At 42.1% G+C, this 14,128-nt stretch overlaps 1 protein-coding gene across 4 annotated transcripts; it reads left to right on the forward strand.

The window, feature by feature from the left end:
- Positions 1–3,550: 3,550 nt before the first annotated feature.
- jtb (jumping translocation breakpoint) lies at positions 3,551–12,434 on the forward strand. 4 transcript variants are annotated; one of them, XM_079522404.1, is made up of 6 exons: positions 3,551–3,885; positions 7,334–7,735; positions 8,008–8,048; positions 9,345–9,433; positions 10,141–10,217; positions 10,637–12,434. In XM_079522404.1, exons 2-6 carry the CDS (start codon positions 7,647–7,649, stop codon positions 10,791–10,793), a joined length of 453 nt encoding a protein of 150 aa, XP_079378530.1. In that variant the 5' UTR covers positions 3,551–3,885; positions 7,334–7,646; the 3' UTR covers positions 10,794–12,434. The 4 variants fall into 4 exon arrangements, with proteins under 4 accessions (XP_079378530.1, XP_079378531.1, XP_079378528.1 ...); XM_079522405.1 differs by having other exon boundaries at positions 9,348–9,433; XM_079522402.1 differs by having other exon boundaries at positions 3,557–3,885; positions 10,138–10,217.
- Positions 12,435–14,128: the final 1,694 nt, after the last annotated feature.

Genomic DNA, 14,128 nt, shown 5'->3' on the forward strand with positions numbered 1-14,128 from the left:
ACAGGCGTTCAAAGTGAGTGACAGTCTCGCGATGACAGCCCAGACTGTCAGAAACAGGGGTCATCGATATGTCAGGTGTACACGGACGGACATATCATGTCTGTGGCAAATGTTTGATTGTCCTTTTTATACACCATGGCATTAGGCTAATGTTCTTGTTTTGATCATAACACCTGAGTGTCAAGTCTCCAGGTTTTCTTCAGAATATGAATGACACTGATTTACTACAACACTATGGCACATTAGGAGTCCACTGTAGGCTACTGGTTTTACTTGCAATTGCAAGGACCCCCAGGCTGAGTGTAAGGGTCCAGTTTGGTTCCGTTTGAATACTCGCAGAGTTACATAGGCTACCTCTTATGGTCATTCAGGGCAAGCTCTTTATGCGTTTCTGGTAATATTATTGTCTGATCATTTTGTATGTCCATGGCATGTGTGAAAAAGGATCCTGCACACTGTCTTCACTTAGAATTAGATTTATTGAGCAACATTTCGGTCATTCAGACCTTCATCAGGCATGTATGTCCAGTCCACGTATGTCCATGGCAAAAATGTAATTTTGACAGAAATGTCCACCATAAGCTAGCCCTGGTTCAGCGCTTACATCGAGTCTCAGTGAGAGACTCGCTGTAAGCACTGGACCAGGGCTAACCATAAGCCAGCATGGCGATGACCCCTGGTCAGAAATGTACTCTGTGCTCAGATACCTCGATACAATTCTATACTGTGCACATTGGAAAATACAAGGCGGCAGAAGACATTGTTTGATATCGTCGCTGTCGGGCAGAAACCTCGTATCTCCATATTTTAGCTTTTTTACTAAAATCATGCCCTACACTTCATCATACAAGTGTGAAAATATCTCAAAATTAAAATATAAAGTGAAAATATCTCAAAATGCGGCGTGCGGCGCGTTTAGATCGGCTATTGTCACAATTTTATATTATGAAATGGGCCTAGTAATAAAACGGTTGTGGACATACAAGGTTTCCAGCGACGATACGTTTCATTTATTATTATTTTTTTGTGCATACAGAATTGATTCATGATTGAATTTTGCCAACACAACAGATCTGACAGCTTGAAAACTCTTGGAAATGTTTGAATCTGTCTGTCTGTCTGTCTGTCTGTCTGTCTGTCTGTCTGTCTGTCTGCCTGCCTGCCTGCCTGCCTGCCTGCCTGCCTGCGTGCGTGCGTGCGTGCGTGCGTGCGTGCATGGATTTGAGGGTGTGGATGCGTGACATGTTCACAGCCATCATTTAACCAATCGATCTGTCAGTCAATCAACAGAGACGAGTGGAGACTCTAATTTTAAAATGATTTTTGATGAGTTGACATAAACTGTCACAGAGAGAGAGAGAGAGAGAGAGAGAGAGAGAGATGGAGGGAGGGGAGGGAGGGGAGAGAGAGAGAGTGTGTGTGCGTGTGTGTTTTACTATACTTGTGAGGACCAAATGTCCTCACAACAAGTACAGTAGAATATGAGAAATAGACATTGTGAGGACCATTTTCCTGGTGTTTCCTAATGTTTAGAATTAGAAAGGATTCAGGTTGGGGTTAGGTCAGGATTAGACATTGAGTCAGGGGATACTAATACAATCTGGGAATACATTTCTTGCCAATAAATGTCTTCACCAATGTGTTTGTAAAGGTATCTAGTAACACATCACAAAGATTGAAATTCAGCAATTCTGAGAGCTGACTGAAAATTGGGATACCTCCTCACATTTGTGATGACGGCTATGCCCGTTTTTAGCCCAAGGAGTGTTTTTCGTGCAGAAGAAATGCTTGCAATGGATAACCCCCTGGTTTGACCCGTCACATGTTACTTTAAGCAGAATGACATTTTGTCAAAATTTGACAAAATGTCATTCTGCTTAATGTCATTTAATGTGCATGCATGCAGCATATAGGATAGGTTGTTAATGATTGATATCCCAACTTTCAGCAACTGTCAGAATATCCTAGGGAAACTGAATTTCAATCTTTGGGAGATGTGTTACTGTACAGTACATGCACCTTTACAAACATATATTCCCAGATTGGACATTGATCTGATAATATCCCCTTAGAGGGGGGGTTGGAATTAAAGTTAAACATGATTCATAGTTGTGTTGCGTGCCAGTGACATGAACCAGACAATTAGCCGATCTACAAGCCCACAACTGTAGATCTGCTTTTGTGGGGGGTCTTTAGGCTTACGGATAAAATAGGCAAAATGTATTAAAAACAAAATGGCATTCATTAATTGCTAAAAGGTTGATGTCCTCACAAGTATAGTAAACCTGTGAATTCATGTGTGCGTGCATGTGTGTGACATCAGAGAGCTAGGTGAGAACACAGTGTCAATGTCTGAATAATCTGATTGTTCCTCGGGGCTTCTGTCCATGTCTCCATGAAGACCATCACCACTGAAGTCTTGTAAAAGGTGACAGTGTGGGTGAAGACCCACATGCTATGCTCTTTAAAAACCTCAATACAATTACAGTAGGCATATACAGTGTTCTCTTTAGGAACCTCAATACAATTATACAATATGCTCTTCAGAAACCTCAATAAAATCATATAATGTGCACAGTGAATAAACAAGAGATCAGAAAATGTGACATGTCATGTCGTACGATTGCTGAGTCTTTTTATTTCCCCTCTCATTTCTATATTTCTTTGCAGTGGTGTGTTCTACCGTGGAACGCATCATATGGCATATTCCTTAGTGATATCTGCCTTAGTGGCTTTACAAACCGGATATCGTTGGGTTAGAAATTTCTGCATACCGGTTAAGTTCGGATCGGACACCACTGCAGCGGGATCTAACGAGACAACCAGCTCTGGTTCGAGCTACCTTATATGGTCCTTGATGTCATGATGATGTCACGATGACCTGGGCACCTGGGTGCTTGCCTGGGACTAACCTCGCCTCACCAGGTTTTCCACCACATCGGAGGAAAAGCCTGGGACAGAGTGTAGAGTAGGAGAGTAGCGACACGCTTTGATCTCGCCGCAAAGCGGGTGCCTATGGGCTATAGTTCCAAACATTGCTCCTATGGCTGGAACTATCCCATTGAGATAGAATGAGCACTTCCGCATTCCATTGTTACAATGGAGTCAACGCTAGTGTCGGCACTCTCTTACACTATATTACTCTGGCCTGGGGTGACCAGCGGGCTGATGTCACAATGACCTGGGGGCTTGCCTGGGGTGAGCGACAGGGATTTGAGTTAGGTGACATGACAGAGTGACGGGAATTGTTGTGAGTGACGTGACAAAAATGCAAGTCTTCATAGTTTTCTGCGACCTTTGGTCGCAATCAATGCCTTCTTAGGCTATATGCCCCAGAGAACTTAGAAGAGCATAAGTAAGTATAAAGTAATATGGTCTGTTGTATTTCTTTTTCCAAAATAATACAATACAATCAATCAATCAATCAATCAATCAATCAATCAATCGCATGTCACCCGGGTGACGTGTCCTTCTTCAATATTTCTTGATTATCCTGCAGTGCAAAATGCAAAATGACACCATCACGGCGCGTCAGGGGTATTGTGCGCGTGTCTGGAGCTAACGTAGTTGTCTGGCTACGCGAGACTACACGCATATCCATCCACACCTTAGAGTAGGCTATATATAATATACCATATACTTTAAGATCCACACCATAGAGTATGATCCACACGCATTCCGTTTCCGTATCCGCCCTAGACCGGATGTGCAACCTGCGAAGCTGTTCAGCAACGCGAGACTAGAAGAACTCAAGTTACTCAACCCCGACGTCAGCAGGCAGCGAGCAGTCATACGTTTACATTTCCAGCACCACAAAACTAAACAACAATTAAAGTGCGTCACAACGTCACTGGCCGCAGTCTGCTCGTCACCTTCTGTTTGACGGTGAGTTTCTACTGTGTGTTGCTATCTAGCCCGTTAGCAGCCTCCAACCAAACACTGTTATTGATTTAGCAGCTTGTTGGCTATTGTTAGCTGTTTAGCATCCGCTGCTAAAACACAGTCACCACCATTCCGTTATCATAGAGTTGTCCGTTATGCGTGGATGATGCTTATGATGAACAGTAATTTATTCGCCATCGATCAGTAACATAAGGTGATTGTCATTCTTGTTGGCTTGGTGAGCAAGCTAGTGTTGCGAACGTGTTCATGTGTGTGGGTGTAAATCATGTGAACTTAGCTAAGCTAACAGATAGCATCGAAGTTGAACGCCATAACAAAAAGTGTAAACAACAGTCCGTAGAGTCTATTCTAAATTATATTTTGTGAAGCTGTTTTACTGTACCTAAATGAGTGCCCCCCCCCCCCTCTTCAGGGGGTTAGGGCCGGGGCAGCCAAATACATATTCATCTGGGGGTCCTTGAAATGAAAACGGCTTACTCAAATTACGTTACATCAAGTGGGGGTTAGGTTAACAAGTTTACGGTAACGGATATGCTACTGTGATGGGCTGAACTGAGGACAGTGACGGTTTCGTTTTTATATTGAATACACATACCGTAATAACATAATGTAATTTTGATTATAAGACTGAATGTCAGTCTCCAACTAGTTTTCCTCAGAGTATGTTTGACACTGATTTTCTGTGACACTGCACATTAGGGGTCCACTGGTACAGTCAGTGGTTCCCACTTATCTCTCCAATAACTCTGACAGTACATTTTAACAGCGGGAGACCAACGGCGTGCGTCGCTTGAATTTAATTGGCTAACGCCCACTATCGCCTGGCAACGTCGCCCAAAAGATGACGTTCCTCCGCCCACTTTTCGACCATCGCCTGTTCGCCTCAAGGGGGCAGGCAGACTTTCCAACGTTGAAGCTCTCCTCCCTAGTGGTAGGAGGAGGGACTACAGGCGGACCCGTGGATTCATGACCGGGAAACCCCGTGCAGCTGGGCTTTAACATTGAGCGCTCGGTTGCACTTCCGCATTTGACCACCAAAATTTGGTGGTCAAATGCGGAAGTAGACGTTCTGAGACGGTACTTCCGGCAGTCTTCCGGGTGCTTCAAAACGCCACTGAGCAACTTCCACTGACATGAATAGCTGGGGGGGCGGAGCTTCGCGCCAGTTCAGTCTCTATTATATATATACTCTATGGTTCGCCTGCTATCGCCTCTATCGCCAGTAGTTGCCGGGTCCCATTGACAAACAATGCACTTCCGGAAAATTCGTCTGGCTGTCGCCCGCTATTAAAACGTACTGTGACAGTACGTTTTAACAGCGGGAGACCAACGGCGAGCGTCGCTTGGATTTCATTGGCTATCGCCCACTATCGCCGGGCGATGTCGCCCAAAAGATGAATTATTTTTATCTTTTCGGACGACGTTCCTCCGCCCACTTTTCGACCATCGCCTGCTATTGCCAGTAGTTGCCGGGTCCCATTGACAAATAATGCACTTCCGGAAAATTCGTCTGGCTGTCGCCCGCTGTTAAAACGTACTGTGAGAGTGCACACATTGGTTCTGTTTGTGCACTCTGACCAGAGCCTTAGATATAGACAGAGTTACGCAAACTGCGTTCACTTCATGGGGCCAGTCCAATGGCGGCTCGGAAGTAGGCAGAAATGCATTGGACTCAGGCAACAGCCCCGCTTTAATGATCTTAAATCCCTTTAATTTAGATTGTTTTGTAGTAATACAACATAAACATTAAAGAGACTTTTACAGTTGTTACTGTACAATACTTTAAAACAGTTGTCATGTTGCACACATGCTTAAAATAGCTCTTATTTGCACCGCCCTCGTTGAAAACAATGCATTTCCAACTCCAGCTTGTCTCAGTTCAGGCTGCATGAACAGCGCTCGAGCGCTCTGTGTCTGCCCCCTCAATATCGTAACTCTTCTATTAAATGGCTCTGACTTACACACCTACAGATTTAAGGCTATAGAGCGTCGCTCAAAGAAGAAAAACAACAACAAAAGTGTTGTAACCTGCCGTTTTTTTCTTCTTTCTAATTATTTGTTTGGTCCAAAATATTGTTTGTGTTGTCATGAGTTGTCACGACTCGAGTTGGCTTTGTCCGCGGCGTAACCGTCTTTAAATAAATACTTTAAGAAATGTCTATGAGGAAAATGCATTGGGTTTCATTTCCAGGACTGCGACGCTCTATAGGGCCAGAGCTTAGGGAGGAGTTTCGCTCAGAACGGGTTATTCTGGTTGCCATTTTCCTGCCTACCAGTAGGCTATAGTAGTAGGCTGCTGCTTAATTATCAAAATACACGCTGTATGGTTTCTTTGATTTGGGTGTCAGCTGACAAAATAACATAACCTTCAGCAACATTCCCAAACACCTGTATGCTCTGCTCTCTACCTGTCCTCAAACGAGCACGAGACAGTGTAATCAAAATTATAATGGTCAGATTGCATAGCCTACACAGACAGATTATTTATTTACTGCGGAGAGAACACATGTTTGACTGATCACTCGTCACTCTTGTGGTGTTTTTCCCCCTCTCCCTGGTTCCATAAGGATATGTCCACATGTCTTCTCGTCAAGTAAGATGTAAACATTGAGAACTGTTTTGACATGAGGGGAGGGGAGGCGGCTATCAGATCAGAACACCTGAACATTTTCTAACGGCGAATAATAATAATACCACCGTCGAGGCGTCGATCCAGAGCCATAGAGTAGAAGAGTTGTGACAAGTCAAAGATAGGAGAGATGGAAGATGGTGTACTGCAGTGACAGTATACACACCAGCGTCACTGACAAGCAAACTTACGAACTACAGACTGGCAGCCAAGTAGCCTAGCATCCTACTAGCCTACATGTAGGCAGGAAGATGGCACCAAAATAAGTCAAAATCCTACCGAACATGTCACTACGCTCTCCCCCTATAGCTTTCTTGTAATATTAGTGTCCACTCATTTGTATGTGCATGGAAAAATATTATTTTGACAAATGTCCACCAAAAGCCGGCATGGTGAAGTTGACTAAGGTTTTTCAGACTAAATGTTGTATTGTAGGGTTTTATGATGAATTGAAAATGGTGGACCCTGACAATGGTGGACAAGTATTGTGCTTTTCATGTTTTCGTCCACAAAGTAGCAGTTTTTGTATTGACAAAAACTGCGCTTTTGTTTGAAATGCTCCCATTCTACATACTGTGAAATAACATTTTCAATCAATCAGATTGTAGATCTGCTATTTCTGCTATTTTTCTTTTTAATTGAAAATGTATGGACATTTTTCAACATGGAAACGATTGACGATTATGCAAAAATAATTCAGATTATCTCAAATAATTGTGATTATGTAATAATTGTGACAAGACTAGAGAAAACGGGGTAGGTGCAACTCTATAACTGTGACAGTGTTTATCTCTCCTCCAGGTTCAATCACTGGACGGTAATGCTGACCCTCGACCCGTGACCTCTGCCACCGCCGTGTCAGTCCAGTACAAAAACAAAAAAAAACAATCATGGCTCTCATGGAAATATTCCACATGGACTGAAGAACCCGAAAGCAAACACTTGAGACTTGGTGACAAACACCCAGTCAACCTGCCCAGTCAAAGTGTTTCAGTCTTATCATTTTTAGCTAGTGAATCGTCTTAGCGTTTTAGTCGTTGGTGTAGTCAACACAAGTGGAGTGTGGCGTGTCTTCAGGGTGGCTGGTCCATTCACCAGGTGGCGCTACAGGATCATGGAGGGGGACTGTAGGATTCCTGTGGCGTGTTTCAGACCCCGGGTTCTGGTTCTACACGCGCTGTTCTGGGGGCTCGTCTCTCTCAGGTGGGTCCCAGATGTCCTTGACGCACCCTTTGACAGCAATTTGTTTATAATCCATTAAGTTAACTCACTCAAAGCCTTTATTATCTTATACCTTTCGATCCGGGAAAGCATCTGTGTCATATACAGTAACCGTATATTGTGCCTTTTTTATTTATATAAAAAAAAATATATATAAATAGTTAAATACACGCCCTGTCAGGATTTATTTCTCAATAATGGCCGGCGGCCCGTTAATTATCCCTGGCTTAATCCACGTTGATCTTCTCTTCTAGGGTGTTTGGAGCAGCCCTGCTCAGCGAGGAGAGAACATCAGGTATGGCTCTAATGTAATGTAATATACTAACTCACTGGTACAACTACTAATATAGTAATGTAATATAATACTAACTCACTGGTACAACTACTAATATAGTAATGTAATACTAACTCACAGGTACAACTACTAATGCAGTAATGTAATATAATAACTCACTGGTACTAATATAGTAATGTAATACTAACTCACTGGTACAACTACTAATGCAGTAATGTAATATAATAACTCACTGGTACAACTACTAATATAGTAATGTAATACTAACTCACAGGTACAACTACTAATGCAGTAATGTAATATAATAACTCACTGGTACTAATATAGTAATGTAATATAATACTAACTCGCTGGTACAACTACTAATATAGTAATGTAATACTAACTCATTGGTACAAATGGTAATATAGAGGGGCTGTCACCATTACAACATTTAAGTTGACCATTAATTGTCATACAAATACTCAATGGAAACCACTAATAATATAAAACAGACCTTACCTTTACAGTACTTTACAGCAGTGGTTCTCAATCTTTTCAGGTCTTGACCCCCCAAAATAATCATATTTGAACTGGTGAAAAATAAGAAAATATCAGATCTACAAGTTCACAACGCTTCGCAGCGCAAGGTGTTTTGAGCTTGCTGATAGGCTATTTTCAAATTGTTTGTCTCTTTCTTATCTTAATTGCCAATTTGGTAGTTGCAATATTAGATTGAAGTTGATTATAAATCACGTGGGGATCCCCCTGGGACCCACAGGTTGAGAACCTACTGCTTTACACTTCAGAACATGGCGTAGCATGAAGACTAATCGGGGATATATAATCATGATTATATTATACAGTGTGTCCATTATGGCAGTGGTTCCCAAATGTTTTCATGTCAAGGACCCCCAAAATGATACTCATTAGCCTGCGGATCCCCATTTGAAAAGATATGCCAAAAAACCCCATAAGAGAAGATTTGTACGGCTCTAGCAGTGATTTTCAACCATTTTAATTTCAAGGGCCCCAGGTGTGATCTGACTTAGGCTACAGTCCCTTATTTAATGGCATTTCTATCTCTGGGACCCCCAAAATTTTAACTGAGTGTACAAATGGAACCAAATGGACCCGCTAAGGTTACAGATCCATAAGGGTCCATTTGGTTCCTAATTATCATTTAGCAGCGGACCCCCTGGGACTCTCTCAAGGACCTCTGGGGGTCCGCGGACCCAAGTTCGGGAAACAATTCATTGTGTGTGTGGGGTTGTGTGTGTGTTCTCATGTGGTTTCCATGTGTGGTGTTGTGTCCAGCAGCCAGTAAGCCCTCTACTGCCCCCTGCTGGATGCTGGAGGAGTTTGTGGTGACAGTAGAATGCTCTCAGTGCAACGACTTCATGACTGTGAGTATCTTTACTGTGTGACAGTAGATTAATTAAAATATTTAAATTTTATTTTCAAGATAATAAAAAAAAGCAACAACAAAAAAGTGACTTTATACATTGTCAGATACTTGAATGGGTTATTGTTTTTTACCTAAATACAGCTCGAGTAGAATTATTTATTTATTTATCTTTTACCATTATTAATGTGGAGATTTTTCTATCTGACTTTCTCTATCTGTCATTCTAAATATTCTAAATCTCCAAAGTTGGGTGGTTCGACCGACAGTTTGACCCCATCCGAACATGTTGTGTTGTGCCGTGCCAGAGGTCCCTGTATAAGATTAATGTTCTTAAAGCATTTCATAAATGTTCACATCTTTTCAAGATTGTTTTGAGAATAGCAGATTTTAATGCAATATTAACTAATTTAGCTGTCGGCCCCCTGGAACCTTCAAGGACCCCTCTTTGATAACTCGTGTCTCGACGTGATACTGGATGAATTAACCAATCTATCTATAATTGATGTGAAACCTAAAAAGCTCGTGTGTGTGTGTGTGTGTGTGTGTGTGTGTGTGTGTGTGTGTGTGTGTGTGTGTGTGTGTGTGTGTGTGTGTGTGTGTGTGTGTGTGTGTGTGTGTGTGTGTGTGTGTGTGTGTGTGTGTGTGTGTGTGTGTGTGTGTGTGTGTGTGTGTGTGTGTGTGTGTGTGTGTGTGTGTGCGCAGAAGTCGTGGTCAGCTTGTGGACAGACGGGCTATGTGGAGAAAGTCAACTGCACCAAGTCCAACAAAGATGACTATATGAGGTTAGTCTGTCTGTCCTACAGACACAAACAACTCTGTCTGTCTGTCCCAGGCGGGAAGTGTCCGCTACTGAAGCCAATGCGGAAATAATGAAAACGCTGCAGTTCTCACAAAGGGTGTCTCTGGTGTCTGTTTCCCCTCCTGCTGGCTGCAGAATAATTGTCATTCCATTCAAGTGAATTGGTAGTTGACCTGACACTTGGTTTTTGATGTGTTTTTTGTAAATTATGCTCCCATTCATTTACAGTCTATGGTCCTACCGAGACAAACGGTGTCCGTCCGTCCGTCTGTCTGTTCTACATTGACAAGCAGCATGAGTTTATTATCCTGTAGTACTATTCATTGTTTACAATGTGAAATCTCAGGTGGAAAAATTGCACTACAACTCCTTTACACACTCTCTCCCTCTCACCCTCTCCAGCTGTCGTTCAACCGTGATGGAGGAGCATCTATTCTGGAAGTTCGAGGCGGTCATGCTGTCTCTGACGGTGGTCTTCGCCCTGGTGGTGGTCGCCCGGCAGCGCTCCCTGGACCGGCTGGCCTCGGAGAAGGTCCGACGGCAGATCGAATCCATCTAAGGACCCCCCCCCCGGACCTCACTTTTCTTTTTAGGACCAGGTCCTTGGATCTGAGCCATCTTAAGACCTTAAGAATGCATCTAAGGACCAGGTGGAAAAAAAATCTGAACACTCCAGTATCAGGACCATGGACCAAGAGCGGCTGGGAATCACATCCTAAAACTGGACAGAGACCAGTGATTCTCAAGATTATTATTATTTTTCCCCAGCGACTGCCAGTTTCCCTAACAGTGAGTCGTGGACACATTTTTATGGGTCCCTTTATTTTTTGTTTCCTACATTTTGTTTTTAATTATTTATTTCAAAACAATATTTCCAAAAAAGCTAAAAGAAAATCATGAATTTTAAAACAGAATTCAACGATTTCCATTGATTCCATGAATTAGAAAACAAATGTTTAAAGGACCACTTCACCACTTTTCAACATCTCTTCATATAATTGGTCCTCACTAATGTTCATGATAAAACACCACCATTTTTTCCTACTCAGTCTGTGTCTCATAGGAGGGCTTTGGGCAGTTTGGACACCCGTCCACCAGTGACATCATCATTAGGCAGATTTTTTTTTAAACAAGATTTGTTTTAAAATATATTTAGATTTTTATTATCGTGAGAACGATGGCTTCAACTTTTGCATTGCAACTTTTCACCAGTGACATCGATGATGTCACTGGTGGACGGGTTTCTGAACTGCCCACAGCCTTCCTATGAGACACAGACTGAGTAGGAAAAAATTGTGGTATTTTATCATGAACATTACTTGGGACCAATTATAGGAAGAGAAGTTGAAAAGTGGTGAAGTGGTCCTTTAAGGAGTTGTGAACATAGCCGATCTACAAGCTCACAATGCGGCGCGACACGTGAGACCGGACCGCAGTGGGACTGCGTGGATCACACAGACTTTTAAAATCCATGTTTTATCATCTTCCGTCAACAGATGAAGGTTGTTTCCCATCACGGACGGTTTTGAAAAGTGTTTTCCTCGGATTTGACGAAAATGAACCAAAAATCAATTTTTCATCGCTTGTTGTCTCGTAACGAGAGACTGAACGTTGGAATATGACGGATAAATGTGATTCCTATTGGTCAAAACGTCTACATTATTTATTCAACTGATGTTACGATTTTATTGAATTCATCTGTGTGTGACTGTGTGTGCGCGTGCATTAGATTCAAACACATGAACCCTAGCATCCCTATTCTGGGCATGCCCATAATATAATAGGCAAACATTTGGGGGTGGAAATAGCCAATCTACAAGCACACAATGTGCCACTATTTTTGCTATTTGATGTACAACAAAATATGCAGGATGATAAAAATTGTTTAATTTAGAGTTCCAGATCCAACGTGTTTGTTAAACCAGTGTTTCTCATAGTGGGGTCCAGGGACCCTCAGGGTTCCTTGAGGGTGCCTGGACCCTGCATGGACCCTTACAGGTCTGTAACTCTTGAGTGTGTGCAAATGGAACCAAACGGACCCGCCCTTACGGCTCTGTTTGGTTCCATTGTAACCTGACAAATCAGTTATGGCGTGCGTTCCTTGATATCAAAAAGATGGAGAATTATAACTTGTATTGCGCCTCTCAAGGAACCCAAGAACGCTTTACATCGAGTAAATAAACATACTAGCTGCCCAAAAGCCTGTCTCTCTCTTCAGTGTGGACTTAGTCTCGTGTCCAGTGGTGTATATATTGTGGTGTAAAATATTGTATCAAACCATGTGACTTCCATTGGAAATGCATTGGGGCGGCCATGACACTTACATCTTGCTTACATCTAGCATGCATCAATGTTGTATGCTAGATCAAAAGGTGTGAGTGAGGCCAAAGGCCCGACTCACACCTTTACATCTAGCATACAACATTGATGCATGCTTGTTGTATGAGATGTATAAATGATGCAAGCTCGCAATGCATTTCCAATGGGAGTCACATGGTTTGACAACATTTGTGTTGTATGGCTTTCGGCTGTGTTTCGACTGCCCCCCTCCCCCTCATACAACACAAATGTTGTGTCAAACCATGTGACTCCCATTGGAAATGCATTGCGAGCTTGCATCAGCTATACACCTCATACAACAAGCATACAATTCAATTTCAATTCAAAGGGCTTTATTGGCATGAGAAAACATACGTTTACATTGCCAAAGCACAATACAACAATACAGCAATACAATCAAAACAAAAAATATGTACATTTGAACGTCAGAATCTTCAATAGATCAATTTCTATATTGTACCAAGATCACTGGATGCAGGTATAGTGCAGGAATATACACAATGATTAGTCTTTAGGGTGGTTGTGTTCCGTTTGATATCCTTCTCCTATCACAGCAACTCACGAATCTTGCTGCTGTTTTTGCACATTGTTGTACTTCGCCCAGCAGATATGGGAGTTTTTTGTCATTGGTCATGTTTTCAAAAATCTGTGTGTAATCTGTGGGAAGTATGTGTCTCTGATGTCTTGGTACAATGGACAGATGGTTAGGAAGTGTAGCTCGGTTTCCACTTCATTTTGTGTGCAGCATACATCAGTCTGTTGCGAAGGTGTGAGTCAGGCCTAAGTCTATATTGCAGTATTGATACTTTCACTTAAGTAAGTACTTTTTCCACTGCTTCCGTAGCCGGACAACTATTCCACAATCTTGGAATGCTACATAGAGTATGGAACTATGCATCCCAAAAGCAGATCAGAAATCGGAAAGGTTTCATCCGTGCACATTTTTCCAATGCAATACAAAAGTGCTTTATCCTCGAATCGTCCAGACTTGTATGATGGAAATTGTCTACAGCGAGACCAGTGCAGACTTAACTGCACTGGTAAAGAGTTGTTAGTTCCTGGTGTATCTGAAGTTATCAGTCGCTGTGACTGATTTCCAGTGGTGGAAAGATACTATCTACAACTAAGTACACTTTTGGGGTATATGTACTGTACTTGAGTATTTCCAATACTTTTACTTCACTACATTTATTTGAACACTTTAGATACTTGGCCATTTGAAAATAGCTGATCCTAGCTACAGTGAGCTTGTAGATCTGCTATTTTCAAATAATGTTTATACATTTGAAAACTTGAAATGGGACGAGTACTTTTACTTTTGGTACTTTAAGGTCACTGTTTTTACTTTTACTCAAGTACATTTTTGAATTCTGGACTTTCACTTGTAACAGAGTATTTCTATATTGCAGTATTGATAGTTGATACTTTTACTTAAGTAAAACATGCGAGTACTTTTTCCACCACTGCAGAACCACCGTGTTGAACTAAAATAGACTTGAGTGGATGCACAATTTACAATGTAGGCATTTAGCAGACGCTCTTAATCCAGAGCAT

Source organism: Electrona antarctica (genome assembly GCF_951216825.1).
Source record: "Electrona antarctica genome assembly, chromosome: 15".
Classification (NCBI taxonomy): Eukaryota; Metazoa; Chordata; class Actinopteri; order Myctophiformes; family Myctophidae; genus Electrona; species Electrona antarctica.